This window comes from Candida albicans, chromosome 3 (genome assembly GCF_000182965.3).
Source record: "Candida albicans SC5314 chromosome 3, complete sequence".
In the NCBI taxonomy this organism is placed as follows: Eukaryota; Fungi; Ascomycota; class Pichiomycetes; order Serinales; family Debaryomycetaceae; genus Candida; species Candida albicans.
In genome coordinates this window covers 912,993-930,349 of record NC_032091.1, presented here as the reverse complement: position 1 = coordinate 930,349, position 17,357 = coordinate 912,993, and the positions used below count along the sequence as shown (strand labels likewise).

At 36.2% G+C, this 17,357-nt stretch overlaps 7 protein-coding genes across 7 annotated transcripts; 4 read left to right on the top strand and 3 right to left on the bottom strand. All coding sequences in view use genetic code 12, as the record gives it.

Moving 5' to 3' along the window:
• Positions 1 to 12: 12 nt before the first annotated feature.
• CAALFM_C304460WA (uncharacterized protein) lies at positions 13 to 3,006 on the bottom strand (the record flags this gene model as incomplete). Its single annotated transcript, XM_718020.1, has 1 exon — positions 13 to 3,006. One exon carries the CDS (start codon positions 3,004 to 3,006, stop codon positions 13 to 15), a length of 2,994 nt encoding a protein of 997 aa, XP_723113.1.
• An 879-nt stretch (positions 3,007 to 3,885) lies between these two features.
• On the top strand, positions 3,886 to 4,725 carry CAALFM_C304450CA (uncharacterized protein; the record flags this gene model as incomplete). Its single annotated transcript, XM_718019.1, has 1 exon — positions 3,886 to 4,725. The coding sequence occupies one exon, from the start codon at positions 3,886 to 3,888 to the stop codon at positions 4,723 to 4,725; it is 840 nt and encodes a 279-aa protein (XP_723112.1).
• Positions 4,726 to 4,926: 201 nt separating this feature from the next.
• Positions 4,927 to 6,631, top strand: CAALFM_C304440CA (uncharacterized protein; the record flags this gene model as incomplete). The annotated part of the gene is made up of 2 exons (XM_019475319.1): positions 4,927 to 5,342; positions 5,419 to 6,631. 2 exons carry the CDS (start codon positions 4,927 to 4,929, stop codon positions 6,629 to 6,631), a joined length of 1,629 nt encoding a protein of 542 aa, XP_019330864.1.
• A 297-nt stretch (positions 6,632 to 6,928) lies between these two features.
• RIP1 (ubiquinol--cytochrome-c reductase catalytic subunit) lies at positions 6,929 to 7,739 on the bottom strand (the record flags this gene model as incomplete). Its single annotated transcript, XM_019475318.1, has 2 exons — positions 6,929 to 7,521; positions 7,691 to 7,739. The coding sequence occupies 2 exons, from the start codon at positions 7,737 to 7,739 to the stop codon at positions 6,929 to 6,931; spliced, it is 642 nt and encodes a 213-aa protein (XP_019330863.1).
• A 326-nt stretch (positions 7,740 to 8,065) lies between these two features.
• On the bottom strand, positions 8,066 to 10,750 carry CAALFM_C304420WA (putative E3 ubiquitin-protein ligase; the record flags this gene model as incomplete). Its single annotated transcript, XM_718015.1, has 1 exon — positions 8,066 to 10,750. The coding sequence occupies one exon, from the start codon at positions 10,748 to 10,750 to the stop codon at positions 8,066 to 8,068; it is 2,685 nt and encodes an 894-aa protein (XP_723108.1).
• A 673-nt stretch (positions 10,751 to 11,423) lies between these two features.
• CAALFM_C304410CA (uncharacterized protein) lies at positions 11,424 to 14,759 on the top strand (the record flags this gene model as incomplete). Its single annotated transcript, XM_718013.1, has 1 exon — positions 11,424 to 14,759. One exon carries the CDS (start codon positions 11,424 to 11,426, stop codon positions 14,757 to 14,759), a length of 3,336 nt encoding a protein of 1,111 aa, XP_723106.1.
• Positions 14,760 to 14,921: 162 nt separating this feature from the next.
• NUP85 (Nup85p) lies at positions 14,922 to 17,243 on the top strand (the record flags this gene model as incomplete). Its single annotated transcript, XM_718010.1, has 1 exon — positions 14,922 to 17,243. The coding sequence occupies one exon, from the start codon at positions 14,922 to 14,924 to the stop codon at positions 17,241 to 17,243; it is 2,322 nt and encodes a 773-aa protein (XP_723103.1).
• Positions 17,244 to 17,357: the final 114 nt, after the last annotated feature.

Here is a 17,357-nt window from a genome sequence, read left to right as displayed (position 1 = left end):
TTTTTTTATTCGCTACTTACTATTGCAACGACAATTGCAATCTGGAACAGGGCATACGTAATGTTTGGAGAACCATTCTTCGGCATGATAAGCATGACTCCCATGATTGCACGTAAGACAGAAACTAAACCACAGGTTGAATTTGTTTTCAATTCTAGGAACAATACCCGAAGATGGGTTATTGGCAATTTCTATCTTATCCAGCGGCTCCAATGGCAACTCTGACCCCAACGACAATAAGCAAATTGAACACCTAGGTAATGGTGCACCACAATGAGGACATGCATTTATAATGTCATTGAACTTGTTTAAGCTGTTAAATATATTAAACTGTTGCTTTAACAACACTTGATTGTTGCCCGGATTGGATTTTGCTTTGGAAATGTTCTTGTTACAACGATTACATTGTAAGTAGACTTGTTTCGGTGTAGCCCTGATTGTCGTCTGTCCACCAAATGTCTTTGATAATTTGGTTCTTGCTACATCAAACTTTGCTCTCACACCGAAAAATCCCCAACTATTAAGCATAGTCCTGTAACAATCAGTCCAATGGGTTACTCTTGAATCAACAAAATACCGTGGACATGCAAACGACGCAATTAAAGACGCTGTCTGCACATCTGTGGTTCTGTCAACATAGCTCTGCAACAAATCAATCCCTCTTGGTGTAATACCAGTCAATATTAAACCTTCAAGCTCACCCCGGTTCACCACTGTATCTGCAATTCGATTCAAATAAACCCCTAAATCTTTATCAGAAAGAAAACACAATGCAATACCCAATCGCTCCCTTAATGACAAAGACGATTCATCCAAGACATCCCACCAGTCATCATCAGCAATAAAAGCAAAGATTGCTCGCAAATAAGGGTCATCCAATTCGAGTGCCATCTTCCGACATTGATCTTTCCAGGGACTATTCACATGAGAGTTTTTGTAAGCAAGGTAACCTGCAACTGCAGTTGCTATAAGACGCAATCTTTCAGTCTTTGCATGTGATAAAATGCTAATAGCTTTGGGCACATCGCCATGAAACACTGCCCAACCAGCGGCTTTCTCATAATATCCAAGCGATATTAATAATTGCAATTTTTCTTCAAACTCAGAATCTGTGAAATACCAACCACATACTATTAGACATAACTTTCTTTGTGCTTTTTTTTCACTGTCGTGAGGTATGGTAATTCCCGAAGTCTTCTTACCTTTGGACGATACTATACTTTTTACTGCCTGTGATAACCAATTATCTGAGATGAGTTCGCCTGTCACGGTACACTTTTGTTTATTCAACTCTTCAATTCCCTTCCAAATACCCAAAACACCTTGGTACCCCAAATCTATACCTTCCGAAATCATGGTTTTTTTATCCAAAGATTTCTTTGCTAGTGCCAACCATTTCCATGTGTTCTTTAAAAACAATGTACTATCAGCCACATCTAGTTTCTCCAAAATAGAAATATTTTTGTCACAATCAACACTATACCCCATCTGTGCCCGTTTTCTAATGGTAACACAGATGTCATTCCCTACAATGTCAGATGAATCCCAAAACTTATTCAAAGGAATATCTTCCTCAAATACATTATCATAAGAGTATCTCTTGTCCTCAGGAATATTCAGTTGAGCAAGACTTTCATCATCCACCGTGGACGTTGTTGCGGTTTCCGTGTGGCGATTTTTCAAATTATCATTCAATGTCAAATCACCAAGTTTCATGAATGATGAACCATTCCTGTCACGAGGACCAGGAACCTGGGAGTTAGTCGATTGGTCAGTCTCCAAAAACTGTTTATTCAAAAAATTTGTTACAGTACCTTCAGGACCAGCTATCGAGAACTCGTTTATTGGATTAAAATCCAAAGCTTCAATTGACTCAACAACAGGCATTCGAAACACGGTACCAGACTGTCGCATGCAAACAAAATTTGTTGATGTATGCGAGGCAATATCGGGGGAATAATCAAATGAAACCACTTTCTCATAATCAGTCTTGGTATCAAGCACCAAAGACATAAATACTGACTCTTCTCGGGGATTATACAATTGTACAGCCTGTTGCTTTAATCTTTGAAGCGTAGAAGAGTCCTTGGCCTTAAAAGAATCACACATGTCATTACTTTCTGGTACTATATCGGTTTGCCATCGTCTAATCAAATCCCCATTAAATACAGAGGCAAATTCACCCCTTCTCACTGTAGAATACCTCACACATGGATGCTGGACTTTTCTCGAGGATGCATCACTCAATAATTTAGTGAATTGTAGTATTGGAGTTTCTGTAATAACGTTGTTTGTTCCCGTCGATCTATGTTTAGTAGAAGTCAATTTTCTTCGATCCCAGATAGCTAGTGATCCGTCTTCACTAAACGATTGGAATAAATGGTTCTGAAAATAATCAATTTGTAATCCTAAAGTGCACTTTGTTGCCATTTGAAATACTGGTTGATCCAATCTCAAATCTATTTCTCTTAGAAATTTGTAGGACCCACAAATAATGTTTGAATTTTGGTCCGGATAAAACACGGTTGAAAGAATTGCTTCATTCGGTAGATATGTGGCTAATGGTCTTTTCAAGCTACTACCATTGTTACCAGATGAAGAATATGTCTCAATGTTCCATATCTGCAATGAATTGTCTTGTCTTCCTTTATCAAATCCTGCTACAACCAAGTTTTGGTTTCCAAAAGACACTGAATTACAAGGTCGATTCTGTTTCGGACGCAAACTCAAAATCGACGAGTTTGGTGAATATATGTCAAATATAGATATATTACCATTGATAGACCCCACACCAACTATACCTTTGTTTATATCAGAATATGACGAACACTGGATATTTTCGAATCCTGAACGACTATACAATTTTAGCATGGAGTTGGACTCAATGCCTGGGTCTTCATGGTTGGTTTGATACAATAAAACTTCATCACCCATGGGTGTAACAGCAATAAACTGCTGCTCGTATACATTATCCCAATTCAATGCACGAGTAATTGTCCCTGTCATTGGTGTTATTACACTGTCTCTGGAGAGTGTTTGGTGTGTAGTTGTTCCTTGTAAAAGTATAAGGGAAAAAAAAAACTATGTTTCACGAGATTTTCGTGTATCCTGGTTCAAAAAAGAGTGCAGTTGATAAGTATATTGCGCTACCAATTTACAAGAATTATAACAAAGCATGGTATTGCTGCTATAGAGTAGTAGCTTTACTTTTCCACTCTAGTTAATTGTGGTACATGACCAAAGAGGAGATCTGGAGCTGATTGAAATACTGTGTTGAGCCCCAATAGCACTAAATTAGAGATAAAACGTCTAATACTATTGAAAAAAGGAAAGCCATTATGGCACAATTTCGATCTGACCACTGATAAAAAGTAATAATAATAATCTATTGATTGTCTCACTATTGGTCTAGACTTTTTTTTTGGACCAGCTTCGACCTACATCTGTGTGCATGTGTGAAACTATTGTAACCGGAAAAATCTTATTTGTTTGCTTTTTTTTTGGTGCCTGTTTTGCGGAGATAGTATCAAACATGATGCGAAAATAAAACAAAAAGAAAACAACAACTGGTTTAAACATATTACAAGTTATTCGTTTTACTTCAAATGTCAACTCATATTGACAGTGAAATTTAGGCATGTGAATGATGAAAAATGAAGTATAAATATATAGGGTTTGGACAACAGCACTCAGCCATAATTTTTGGAACCCTTTTAGCTTTTCTTTCTTCAATCTATAATATCCGTTCGTTCTTTTTCAACAATTAGATAGTGTTAGATTTCAGCAACTATTTGATATTGTTTCTCCAACTGACTCCATTCTTTGACTAAAATCAGCAAATTAACTTTATCCAATCTTTTAAATTTTTCTTTTCAACTCAATTTAATGTACTTTCATTCATTTATTATCTCATCATTGATAACTTCAGCCTTTGCTAATCCAATCAAGAAATGTGGTTTTCCTCAGGACGAAGATATTACTAACGTCGGGGCCAATGGTTGGGCAATGAGTCCAGATGAACCATGTACACCAGGAAAATTTTGTCCCTTCGCTTGTCCTCCAGGAAAGTTAATGAACCAGTGGGACCCTGAAGCTGTATCATATACATTTCCAAAATCCATGAATGGAGGTTTGTATTGTAATGAAGATGGTACCACTTCAAAACCATTTATTGGAAGGTCTTTGTGTATTGATGGTGTGGGTACTGTATCTGTTGTTAACAAAGCTAGCGATGTTGTTTCCTTTTGTCAAACAGTTTTGCCAGGAAATGAGGCAATGTTAATCCCTACAGAAGTTGGGGATGGTGATGAACAAGTGCTTGCTGTCCCTGGTCCTGGGTATTGGGCAGGAACAGCAGCCCATTATTATGTCAATCTACCTGGTGTTTCCAGCAAAGATGCTTGTGTATGGGGCACTCCAGAAAAGGCTATTGGGAACTGGTCTCCATATGTAGCCGGTATGAACCAGGATAGTAACGGTAATACATTTGTAACTATTGGCTACAATCCAAAGTATATTGATGATTTTTCAGGAAACATACCTAACTTTGGAATCAGAATTGTTTGTGACAACCCAGATGAATGCAATGGTTTAGAATGTGAAATTAATCCAAGACAAGGATTTAATAAGGCAATGGGTCCAGCATCTGGAAATTCTCTTGGTGCTGATTACTGTATTGTTACAGCCAAAAATCACGCCCACGCAAGAATTGAAGTTTTCCAATGACGGTAAGGGTTTGGCTCTAGTAAAATAAAAAAAACTAATTGAGTGTGTAGTGTATGTAGAGTGATTTAAACTATTAAATAAATATATGGCTTACAGTTTTTGCAACCAGCTTCTCAGTAGAAAAAAGAAAGGAACGGAAGACAACCATAAAATATAGAGATTTGATCCCAATTTACAAATTAATACTAGCTTTCTTAGGCTATGTCGTTAGTTGAAGAGCCAATGATTGTCAATAATGGCAAAAATCACCCCACTCACCACAATGCTTCAAAATCAATACAAAAGACAAATCACTCTAAAAGCATTGTTTTATGTTTTGATGGTACAGAAAATGAATTTGGTCCGAAACCATTTACAAATGTTTTGAAGTTGTTTCAGATGTTAGATAGAAACAACTCTAGTCAAATATGTTACTATCAACCTGGAATTGGATCCAAATTCAATGCTGACATTAATAATGTTTTTGAAAAGAACTTTACTAGTACTGTTTTATCTAAAATAACCAACAGGGCGGATTCACTTGTTGCCTTTACACTTGAAAAGCATGTAATAGCCGCATACAGTTTTCTTACTAGTGTTTACAAAACAAATGATAAAATTTATTTATTTGGATTTAGGTATGTGTTAAAGAGTACATGATTTTCAAATCTGTGTTGTTTTCTAGGTAGTTCAAGATTACTTACTCGATAATAGTCGTGGAAGTTTTACCGCTAGAATCATCGCTGGAATGATTGAGTTGCTTGGTTTAGTGAACTCTGGATTAGAAGATATGGCCCCACTTGCTTGGAGAATATACACAAGTTGGGAGTATGCGGGACAACCAGTTATTCATTCAGAAAACAAAACCCTGACCATGGCCAAAGAGTTTAAGAAATCTTTTTCTCGTACCGATGTAAGAGTGCATTTTATGGGGTTGTGGGATTCAGTAAATTCTGTAGGGATTCTTTGGGATCGAATGTTTCCATACACCATCAAAACCGCCAATGTTGATCACACCAGGCATGCCATTAGTATTGATGAAAGGAGATCCAAGTACAAACAGCAGCTTTTCTCGCCAATAGAGTCAAGTGACGTAGGTAGTAAAGGCAGTAATACATATAGTTCCCCAATCAGTTACGGGCTGTTTACATCAGTGAGATCGTTAGTTGATATACTTAAACAATTTGTGGAAAGATTCAATAGAAGAAAACTGCGACCACTACCAGCTATTAATGATTTAATCGAAGTATATTTTCCGGGGAATCATGGGGATATTGGAGGCGGGTGGAAGGCGTCACTGGATAATCAAGTATTATCAAGTGTTTCTCTTAGGTGGATGCTTGCTCATGCAATTAAATATGGGGTAAGGTTCCAGCCACAATCAATTTCACAATGGTCTTCAGATCACCCTCCAATATCTAGTTTTTTATCTCCCAATCATGATATATTGTCATTTTCTAGCAAATCACCCGATAGTAGGTCTGACATCGTTCTTCCAGAGTTTCCCATAAAACTATTTGCGGGGAGAGGAGAAGAATCGTTTTTGTATGTTCTATTCTGGTGGATTTTGGAATTGATTCCCTTTTTAAGAATCACCGAGATCCAAGAAGATGGGTACTGGAAACGAGCTTTTGTACCTAACTTAGGAAAACACAGAGTTCTCCCAAGCACTAGTTTGTTTCATTGGAGTGTATTTTATAGACTTCATTATGCAGCGGATTACAATCCGAAAAACTTGCATAACCTATCATTGGGTGAAAAGTTTATAGAGCTGTTGATGCAATTCAAAATTTTCAAATTTAATGAAATATACTCCTATTCAGAAAACCTCACTGTTAAAAAAATCAAAAATGACTGGACACCAAGATTTTGGAAAAAAGTCCCCGACGAATTGAGTGAGTATCTAGAGAAAGACGCCAACTTGTAAAATATTGGTTTATCTAAATGCAGATTACATATATTAAATCAAAATATACATGAAAGGGAAAAAAGGAGGTTTAGGGGGAGAAAAAGGTAAAAAAAAAATAAGATAAACTAAGATGTTTGCTTTGGATAACAATTCATCTTTAGTTATAGCTTTTCAGTGTGGTTTTCTTTTTTAAATAAGTTGAAGCAATAATGCACTCTCTCATGTCTTACTGCTTTTAATTCTTTTCTTTTCTTTTTTTTTTTTTGAAATTATTTATTCAATTTATTATTCATCGTACCGTACTTGTATTTATCTTTAACCAACAAGCAAGGTTTCATCATCAGTAAAGTCATATTCTGGAATTTCCAAGTTCAATGGAGCTGGACCCTTTCTAATTCTACCAGAAATATCATAATGGGAACCGTGACATGGACAGAACCAACCACCGAAATCACCAGCTTCACCAATTGGAACACAACCCAAGTGGGTACAGATACCCAACATAATTAACCATTCTGGTTTCTTGACTCTGTCAGCATCGTTTTGTGGATCTCTTAAGGTTTTGATATCAACTTGGTTAGCTTCTTCAATTTCGTCAGCAGTTCTGTGTCTAATGAAAACTGGTTTACCTTGCCATTTGATAATCACATTTTTACCTTCTGGGATAGCTCCCAATTTGACTTCAACTTTAGCCATAGCCAAAACATCAGCAGAGGCGGCAAATGAAGAGAGAAAAGCTTCAACGGTGGATTTGGCCCCGGCAGCTGACAATAAACCCATAGATCCAACCATGAAATAAGTAAAGTTTCTGCTTCCTTGACCGGATTTGTTGTTCAAGTAGGAGGAGTAATCTGGTTGTTGATAGTTGGATAAGGTGGTGGTGGTTGTTGACAAAGCTCTAACAGAACCTAAAAGTTAAAACAATTAAAAGTTAGTAAATTGTATTCCTCTAGTTTTTGGGGTACATCTTCGAGGCAATTCAAGTTTTGATTTTGAATACAAAGTATTCACTCAGATTGCTTTAAGATACACACTCCAAAATCACGTATATCAAGTGTAAAACCAAACCAAACATACTTTTTAATCCTAAACCATTTCTTAATGTTCTGAAAGCAAGAGAAGACATCTTGATGTGTTGTTGAATAGATAGTAAGTTAACGACAGTAGATACTTGATGAAATTAGCTTTCCTATTTTTTTTTTTTCATTGAAGAAGAATTTTTTGTAGTATGGGTTGTGGCAATTATATGCAGTTTCAAAATAATGATTCTCTTTTTTTCATTGGTTTCTATTGGCTAAAGAGAATAAAGGCTAATGTTAATGGGCAGAAAAAAAAAGAAAAAGACGCACCTATACATTAATTTGTTTTGCTGCGAATACTACAAAAAACTTCATTACTATAATTATGTCGCACAAGTTTGATACAACCTAGAACTATATATGCTCATTGATATCATTTGATTCCAAAGCCGGCACTTTCATTCACAGCCTTATTCAACTTTTCAATGAATTTTTCTTTCGTGCTGTAGTTGTATAATGCCAACTCATTGAAACATGTATGAGCAATGGGTAATCTATGACTGTCATGACCATTATTAAGTAAACTAATTTTGAATGGTAGGTTCTGTATACCGGTGGCAGGAACTCTGTCTGAACCAGTTATGAAAATCAATAGTTTTTTTCTTTCCTTATTGCTCATTTTGTTCATATGATCCCAGAACCAGGTTATAATCTTGGAGTCCACTGCATCTTCACTGGATCTCCACCCAATATACTTTGTGACAGATTTTAGAACATCGACATCTATTCTATGATCATCGTTACCACACAATAGTAACTGAATCTCTTCTGGCAGAAACAACGACAAAGCATTACCTCCAATGACATTATTGAAACCTGTAATAAATGCATCAACCTGTTTTGCAATTCCATCTTTCATGAAAAACCCAGTATACTTGTCAATATACTCTTCCAAGTTTGATTTGGTGACTTGTATATTTGCTCCGTTGGTGACCAATTCTGTTGTGTGATTCTTCCCAAACATATCGCTATAGCTGACTTCAAATGTCAAATCCAAGTCTAATATCTCCTTGTTGGACATAGATTTCAAGTTTATTAAATTCTTATAAGACACGGGGTACAATTTTCTGTAGTCATCTCTATCCAATCCCCTTTTGAGCAAAATTTTGTACAAAGCGATCGGAAATTGCAAATCTAGTATGGTCGAGTTATATATGGCCAATCCCAATATTGCACCAAAAAGATAATACATATCTGGGTTCTCAACCGGTATGATGTTGAACCATAGAAAATTCGAGTCATCAACATTATGAAACATTCCTGACTGGGGATGGAAAATCTCTTTTGTCAATAGCAAAAACCACTCCTTTTTTAAACCACCAGCATCCACACCGGGCTCATTGGCAAATTGAACCCGTAGACTTTTCTTCAAGTTATCTGAGTTTGTTTTAATGTACTGCAACGAGTCTTGCACAATATGGTCTCTTCTGACTCGTATTCTAAAGTATACATCAATGATAACTCGTTTGTCAAGCGAATTGATAAATGCTTCCTCCGCTTTTCTTTCCATCTGCCGCCGGGCTTCGTACTCCAATACAGAAATCTTGGCCCCCAAGGATATCAAAAAGGGATATTGACAAATATAAAACAACGCATCATCATACAAGTTTTTGTTCACACTAGTGCCATGGATATACTCTATGACGGCCCATAGCTCAGGCTGCAGGGATTTGTTGCCTTTGAATCTAGCTCTTCTGTTGCTTTGCCAAGAATCAAAATCCAACCGAATATTCACATAATCAACTAATGAGTTATAAAAGACTGATACGGGAACAGGATCACTTCTAAGCTTATTAGCCTTATACGCAATTGAAAGTACAGTCAATGCCGATTTGATATGCCAATCATTACCATACTGATGTACTTTAACCTTGGTTTCTTTTGGTTGTTTTTTCCCATTCGGTTTCACTGGGAAAGGGTTGCTAGAGAATTGACTTGCAGGTAGATTCAACAGACAGGGTGACGATATATCTGTGTTTGATTCTATATGGCTCTTCAAATGCAAGCTTTGGAAATACTCGGCCTCACTATTATCAACATAACCATCTTCTGAAGGACTGAGATTTAATTTTATTTGAGGATTATTGGCCAAGTAAAAGTATTTCTTCAATTGAAACGTAATGTAAAGATTTATCAAATCGACTCTGCGTATAAAATCGGCACTGTCCAACTTGGAAAGCCAACTCGTAAAGTACCCAAGCGTTTTAGCATTATCAATACAAGACAAGATACCCAAACACCTTTTTAATATATCGTAACTCAACATTTTGATCTCCGGTACATCACTCATTAATTTCAATTTTGGATTATTCAAAACTAATGACCTTGACAAAATAGGAATTTCAAACAAAATTAAGACCCAGCTATAGGCAAGAGGACCAGAATCTTCAAGATACACATCAATTCTTTTCAATTGTTCACTTGCTCCCTTCAAAGCTGAGTGCAATGGCTTTTTAGTTGGGAGTTTTGTAAGTAAGTTGATCACATCTCGAACGCCAGAATAGTAAATGTTTGAAGTTGAATGATGCGGGCGTTTGCTGTGTGGTCGTAACTTGAACGAATTGTTCAATATCTCAAAACTCCTGAATGCTTGATATAGATAGTTTGACAAAGGTTCAAAGATTTCATGCAAGGACTTTAATTTCCCTTTGTTGTCATTGGCATTTTTGAAACATTCATCTGCCAATGACTTCACGTGTTTGTATGACACTAGTGGAATATCTGGGCTGTCGGTACTTGGCAGAGTCCCCAATAACATGGTAGTATGACATACAGAACATCTGAATTTTTTGGCTTTATTTGGGAAAGTCAATATAGTTCCACAACAATAGCACTTGCTTACATTCTGTGATTGTGTGTTGTCAGACGTTCCCGATGTAGACTTGGATTCATTGGTTTGAACTCCTGTTGGATCATGTTCCGTGGCATTAGGCGTAATGACAGTTTTCTTTGACTTTGCCGAATTTATTGTTGGCATTGTTAGTAGATCTTTGAAATTCCAGTTGTGTTTGGAATTGGGGGTTACTTTTGAATTTTTTGAAGGATACTGCTGCAGCATCACCGGTACAATGATTATTGTTTGCTTTTATCTTGTTCTTATGAATTCTGGGAAGAAATTACTGGAAGACAATACAGGAAATTAAAATGTATCTAAAAAAAAAAAGCAACAAACAACACTGTGTTAAAGTAGAAATTCTTTGAAAGAAATCTTTATTTGCTCCAAAATTGATCAATTTAGTGATAGGTGGAAGATTATGACTACATATGCATATCAAACACTCCACGAAAAAAATGTACAGAATAACAACGATAGGATCAAATGAAATAGAAAACAGGAAAATCCACATTTAAAGGATTTGAACGGTTTGACGAGTTTAAAAATAGACAAATCAAATAAAACGGTTTTGTGATATGTATACGATAGTCGTACGTGGTGCGTGGTGGTGATAGCGGTGGCGGTCGAAAGAAGGCCGCCGCCATAATCTCCCTTTTGGCAGAAATTGTTATTTTCCTGTACATATAACTTACTAAGAAAAAAAAAAAAAGGAATAGCCCAGACACACCACACACACACACACCAAACGTCTTGCGACATTAGTAACACCAAAAGTACTAGAGCAATAGCCCCTTTTCCCCCCCCTTTCCTTCTTAGTGTAATTTCTGTACGATTTTTTAGAGGAAGTTTTACTTTAGAGCTACAGTTGATCAGTCTCAGCAAAAATTGAACCTGCATGTTTGTGCTTTCCAAAGTTTCCGGTCAAGATGCCTTGAGTCAATCAGTGGTTATATACCCCTTGAATTACACAGCATGTGTGGTAGCCTTAACAGCTTCTGGACAAAAGTTAATTTTATACAAGGTGGAATATAATGAGTTAATATATTTGGAGAGTATTGATTTTGATGAGAAAGTATTAGCAATTACAAAAATAAAGATTGATGGCCAAGAAGCAGTGGTTTATTTGGATGATCAGTCTCAAATTGGAATACTATTTATTGATAACGAATTTTGCACTACTATAAAGATTTTAGCTAAACTATCAAGTACCGGGCAAAGTAAAATTATCGATTCACCTGTTTATATGGTGGCTGATCCAGCAGCAAACACTAGGTTCATTGCATTTCATATATTCTGTGAAGTCGTTCACGTCTTCCATTTCAATAGTATTCTGTCTGTCGATGATATATTGGGAAAGACTCCTAATAACAGTGTTTCGCTGACACGTCGGAAAAATAGGCGTAGCGATCTTGGTAAATGGTGGTCGCTTGAATCGATTTCAGTTGGAAGGATTAATGTTAAGCAGATTGCAATCTTGGAAAAGCCAACGAACACTATGGCAATTCTGTATCGAGATCTGAATTCAAATTTTTTCACAAGATGCTTGCCAGTGAAAGGCATAGATCCGGTACATGCAAAACAACCTATAATAGAATTTGAACAGGAGTACCTTTGTTTAATAATCCCCATACAGGTTGGAGGTTATATTGTATTGTCAACTTTTAGTATATTTTACTTTCCTGATGATCAAATTCAGTACATGAGCACGTCAAGTGAGATAAATGATATAGCTATTATCCAATCACACGTTAAACTTCATTGCATCAAGGAATTGACCAAACCGGGGAATGGCATCAGTGAAGAAAATTATGTTTCATTTGAAATCATTGACAAGTCTAGGTTTTTAATCATTGCAGAGTCTGGTAGAAGTTACTTGTTGTTTACTGATATGGAAATATCCTCTAAAACTACAATTATTATCAATCAAATGACTATGGTTAGCCTTGGAGAAGTTACTATTCCTTATTATAATGGTCTAAGTCATATAGCTGGAGATTTGTTTTTCCAAAGTTCACAGTTCTCAAGATCCGTATTGTTTCTGGTGTTACCCGAGAAGCCACATATTCATATTAGAGCATATATCGAAAGTAGTCCACCAGTGCTAGATATCAAAGACGGGTGTGGACAGGGAGTTGAGGAGTTGTATACGTGTCAAGGGAGCTGGGAGGGCAGTGAATTAAGGAAATATGGAGCAGTCCAGCACACACCAGAACTTCTTGAGACGAAAACCATAGATATGCAAATCGAAAGGTTACGAATAGTGAACTCAACAGTCATGGTTTATAATATCGATGGCGATAGTGTGGCACTAGAAACCCACAACTTGATGCCCAAAATCACTCACTTGAAGATAGAACTGAATGTGTTGGATTATTATAAGGACCCAGGTTTCCAGTGTTGTGTTACTCGTCTGTCTTTGCTTGTCAATGGGAAAACTATGGTGAATGAATCCTTTATTTATTCCAGTGTTGTGCCTGAAATTAGTACCGTGGTTGCTGTTTCTGATACCAAGAGCATTCATGTACAACTGAAAAACTACGAATTCGCCTTTGAAAGTGAAAAACTCAAAGAAATTACAAGTATCGATGCAATTCATGTTGGCAATGGCGCACTTTTGATTTTAGCAACTGATTGGAGTGGAGATTATCGTATTTGGAAAGTTGTTAACAAAAAAGCCAAATTAATCTATTCTGGCGAAATGAAAGATCAGACTTTTGTATTAGATTCTGCCGTAGTACAATCAGGTGAAAATGACATAATAGCTTTTATGCTGACCAATAACGGAAGCTTACATCAGTTACTTATCCATTTAACAGAGAAAAGGGTTGACAACGTTAATTTTACCGAACAATATGTGAGTGATGTCCCATGTTTTTTGCGGAAATACAAGAATAATGTGCTTGTTTTTAATTTTAAACATTTGGTGGCCTTGAAAAAAGACGAATTGCTGGGGTTTTTTTTCAAAAAGTACATACACGTCCCAAAGCTTCCCCTTGCCGATGTATGCTTTGCGACCGAAGAGGAAGTTTTAATTGGATATCAGAATGGCCGCATAGATAAAGTGAGAATTGTATTGCCACTGCAAGTTGTCAGTCATCAAAGCTTATTCTCAAATAAACTATATCTTAAATGCCTACCTGTTCCATTATCGAAATTTTTAGTTGGTGTTGTTCTCGACTGTTCAAAGGATTCCATCAATACTCAGCTCCATTTGGTTAACACTGACTCTTTTGAAAATTTATCCATCTTTGAATTTGATGAACCCCTGGGTGTCCAAGTTGTTGATATTTGCTTGATACAAGATTGGCAGAATGAGAAAGCCCACAAGGATGGTTTGTTTGTGTGTTTGACTCTGCTGACAGAATTTCCATTGTATGTATTTGGTATTGAAGAGTCGAGAATAGTTTGCTTAAATCGTGGAGCTATATTGGGGATAGACTTGTCACCCGATGTTAAACTAAATTCAATTTCATTGTTTGACCAAGAGGAGCAAACTTATTTGTGTTCAGGAAATATCGTGGTTTTGGTTCAATTAGATATAGACGAGAACTTTCAGTGGACATTAGTCCCAAGGTCTGCTGTTCATAGTCCCGCTTTTGTGGTATCACAGTGGTCAAATGAAAATGTAGCATATTTGGCTGATGCAATTTATGGTGCATTCTCTTCTAATGTTAACAAACTGGAAAAGCACAATGCAATGAAGCTAGTGAAAATAGATACAGATTCTATGGGGAATCAAATTACTGCAATAACAGCTGTGAGACTGAAAAACTACACATATACTATTATTGGCGATGCTCTTGGCAATGTGAATCTTATTCAGACAGACTCAAATGATTCTCTGATATGTCGGGTCCACAAATTCAATATTGGTGATCAGATAAACTGTATTTTTGCTTTGGGTAGAAAGAAATCATGGGGAGCACAAATTTGTGTAGTAGGAACAGTGCTGGGTGGTTTATTTGTATTGAACAATACTGATTTAAATGGGTGTAATGATTCTTTGGTAGAATTTGCTGCAAGAAATCATCTCGAGCTTTTAGATTGTGATGGAGAGCTGGTGAACAATAATGAGAAATCTCAATGTAAAGAAATTGTTAGTGACACCGTCATTGCAAGAGTATTGAGTCACATTATTGCTAATTCAAGCGAGTTTTCACAAACCTACAGTAACTTATACCTGAACAGAAATCTATTACAGCTGGTACATTTTGAGTGTAATAGTTTATAGAATTGATGAGTAGTGTGTGCGAGTTTTCCAAATACAAGCTTGTTTTTTTTTTTCTGTCTCTGCGTCTGTTGCTTTATGAAATTTTTTGTATCTAGTAGTTCTTTTTTTCCTTTTGTTTACCATTTCATCACAATTCTATAGTGACAAGAGTCAACCATAAATATGCCAGAATATACCAACTTTGAGAGCAAGTTTGATGACATTGACATGCTTGAAATACCTGAGGATGATGATGGGGAAAACAGCATTGATAACTCAATTTCATCTGAAACTGAAGGTATTTCTGATTCTTCCGACTCAAGCAAAAGCAGTTACGACCAATGGAGTCCAGTAGCAATATTCAAATCAGATAAGGAGTACATTGACTTATCAGACTGGTTGAACACTCAAAAATCTTTAGAATTTAAGTTTGATGTTCAAAAGTATAGGAAGGGAATAGAAAAATCTAGACCATTTGATGAGAAATATATCTTGTACGTCAACAACATGTTCAAAATCATTCAAAAACTTACTGAGGATGACATCACTAGATTTGACTTGGAGGAAGACGATTCTCCTATAGGCTTGGTTATGGATCTGATGGGATCAAAGGCCAAACAGGTGCGGAAATTCAAAAAGATTGATGAAGCATTGAGAGAGATAATTGATTATTTGCAAGATTTGGTAAATTCTATACCGAAGGAGGAACAAGAATCTTATGATTCCCAATGTTTACAACATGTGTTATATATTTTAGAATGTTTTGAAGCCAACAATTTCTATTTTGATATCCAGCAAAAACCGGAATTGATTATCAAGTGGGTAAATACTTTTGATCCCAAACCGGACCCAGAATTGTTGAATGACGTTATTGTGAACACACCACAACCTTATTTGCATCCTCGGTTTTGGAACACTTGTATATCTCAGCTTCTTACAAGAGGATTGTTTACTCAGATTCACGAAGTAATTGAGCATTCACAGTACCAGGAATTAAAGGAAAAGTGTCCGGAATTGTATGCTGTGATTGGTGACATGGATACTTTGTTATCGAATTACACTTCCTACTCCTCCAAGGGACAATTTACCGCATGGAAGCTTTTGGCATGTGAATTCCGCGATTCTTTGTCATCAGTGAGAAATGAAAGTATCACCGAAACTAAGCACAAATTGATTATAGATCAAATTTACGATTTGGCATGCATTTTTACAGGATTACCTAAAACTATTTCTAGCTATTGCGATACATGGTATGAAGTGTATTTGGCATTATCGTTGTACCAAGTACGAGACAGCAACGAAGTTTATATTGATTACTTTAAAACAGCTGTTTCCGAAAAGCCGCCTTCGGACATATTTGATGACGAAAACGAGAACTTAGACGGGTTAACCGAAGCATGCTTTTTGAATATTTTGGAAAATAACTTTTTGAAAGTTTTAGAAACTTTACATGAGTTGGATCCTCCAACAACAGCTTATTTGGCCGAGCTAATGGAATTGAGGTTTTTACTTAGAGGCTACTACTTCGATGTCACTGTGACCTCTTCAGCAAGTTTTGAAGATTTACTTAATAGGAGGATAGTATCTGAGTACTTCTTAACTAGACATGCATACGACTGTTTAAATATTCATGAATTGGTACCAGTGGGTATTGGTCTTCTATTGAATAACGTAGTATGCACGTCCAACAATGCTGTTTCTGCCAACAGAAAAGTTATCGCGACATTTTTACCCAACTATATCTGTAATACTAATGATGATCTTGAATGGGCCTTGACTATATGTGCCAATTTGAATTTGGTGTCGACGGCTAGACAATTGTACTATCAGGCTGGTTTGAAGTCTTTGGAAGAAGGTTACATGTACGAAGCATTGAATAATTTTGTCAATTGCTACGATCCAACATTATTGAGTGGTGAAAATCACAGTGAAGGTATGAAGAAAGTGCATTATATTGTGTGGGATTTAATATTTGCAAATTGTCTTGTTCATAACCGACCAATAAAGGATGAACTAATCAACAACATCGTTGACAAGAAAGTTGATCTTAATTTCAAAATACACCCTGTCATTCAACAATGTCTTGCTCCATATGCTGTATTGAAGGAGTTTTATGAAACATTACCACAAAGGGATATAAAGCTCTCTAATAAACTTTCGAAATTGATTCATCTATTAAAATTCAACTACTTGCCAAAAAAATTTGTTCCATTGTTACTAGCACAATTTATTCCGTTTTTAAGTGAACCAAACACAACTTTCCAGTTGCCTGATTTGGTTATTATTATTGAATTGCTTGACAACTACGAAAGCGATAGAAATGAGAAAGAACTTAAAGAGGGTGCCGATTTGTATTTGTACTCAATTAATAATATTGAGTCAGATGCTGATGAAAACGACTGGCGAAAACTAGTGGGTAAAGACAATTTGCCAAAAGATATTGATCTGTTCACAAGATTGTTGAGAAACCTAATTGCAGCAAAGGTTGGTAAAGTGTTTATATAGTTAATAGAAACGTCAAATACTGTAAATTTTCACAAATTACAAATAATATAAATATGTGTTACTGGTTAAACTCTAACAGTAAATAACTATATAGTTATACTTTATATGTGTTTT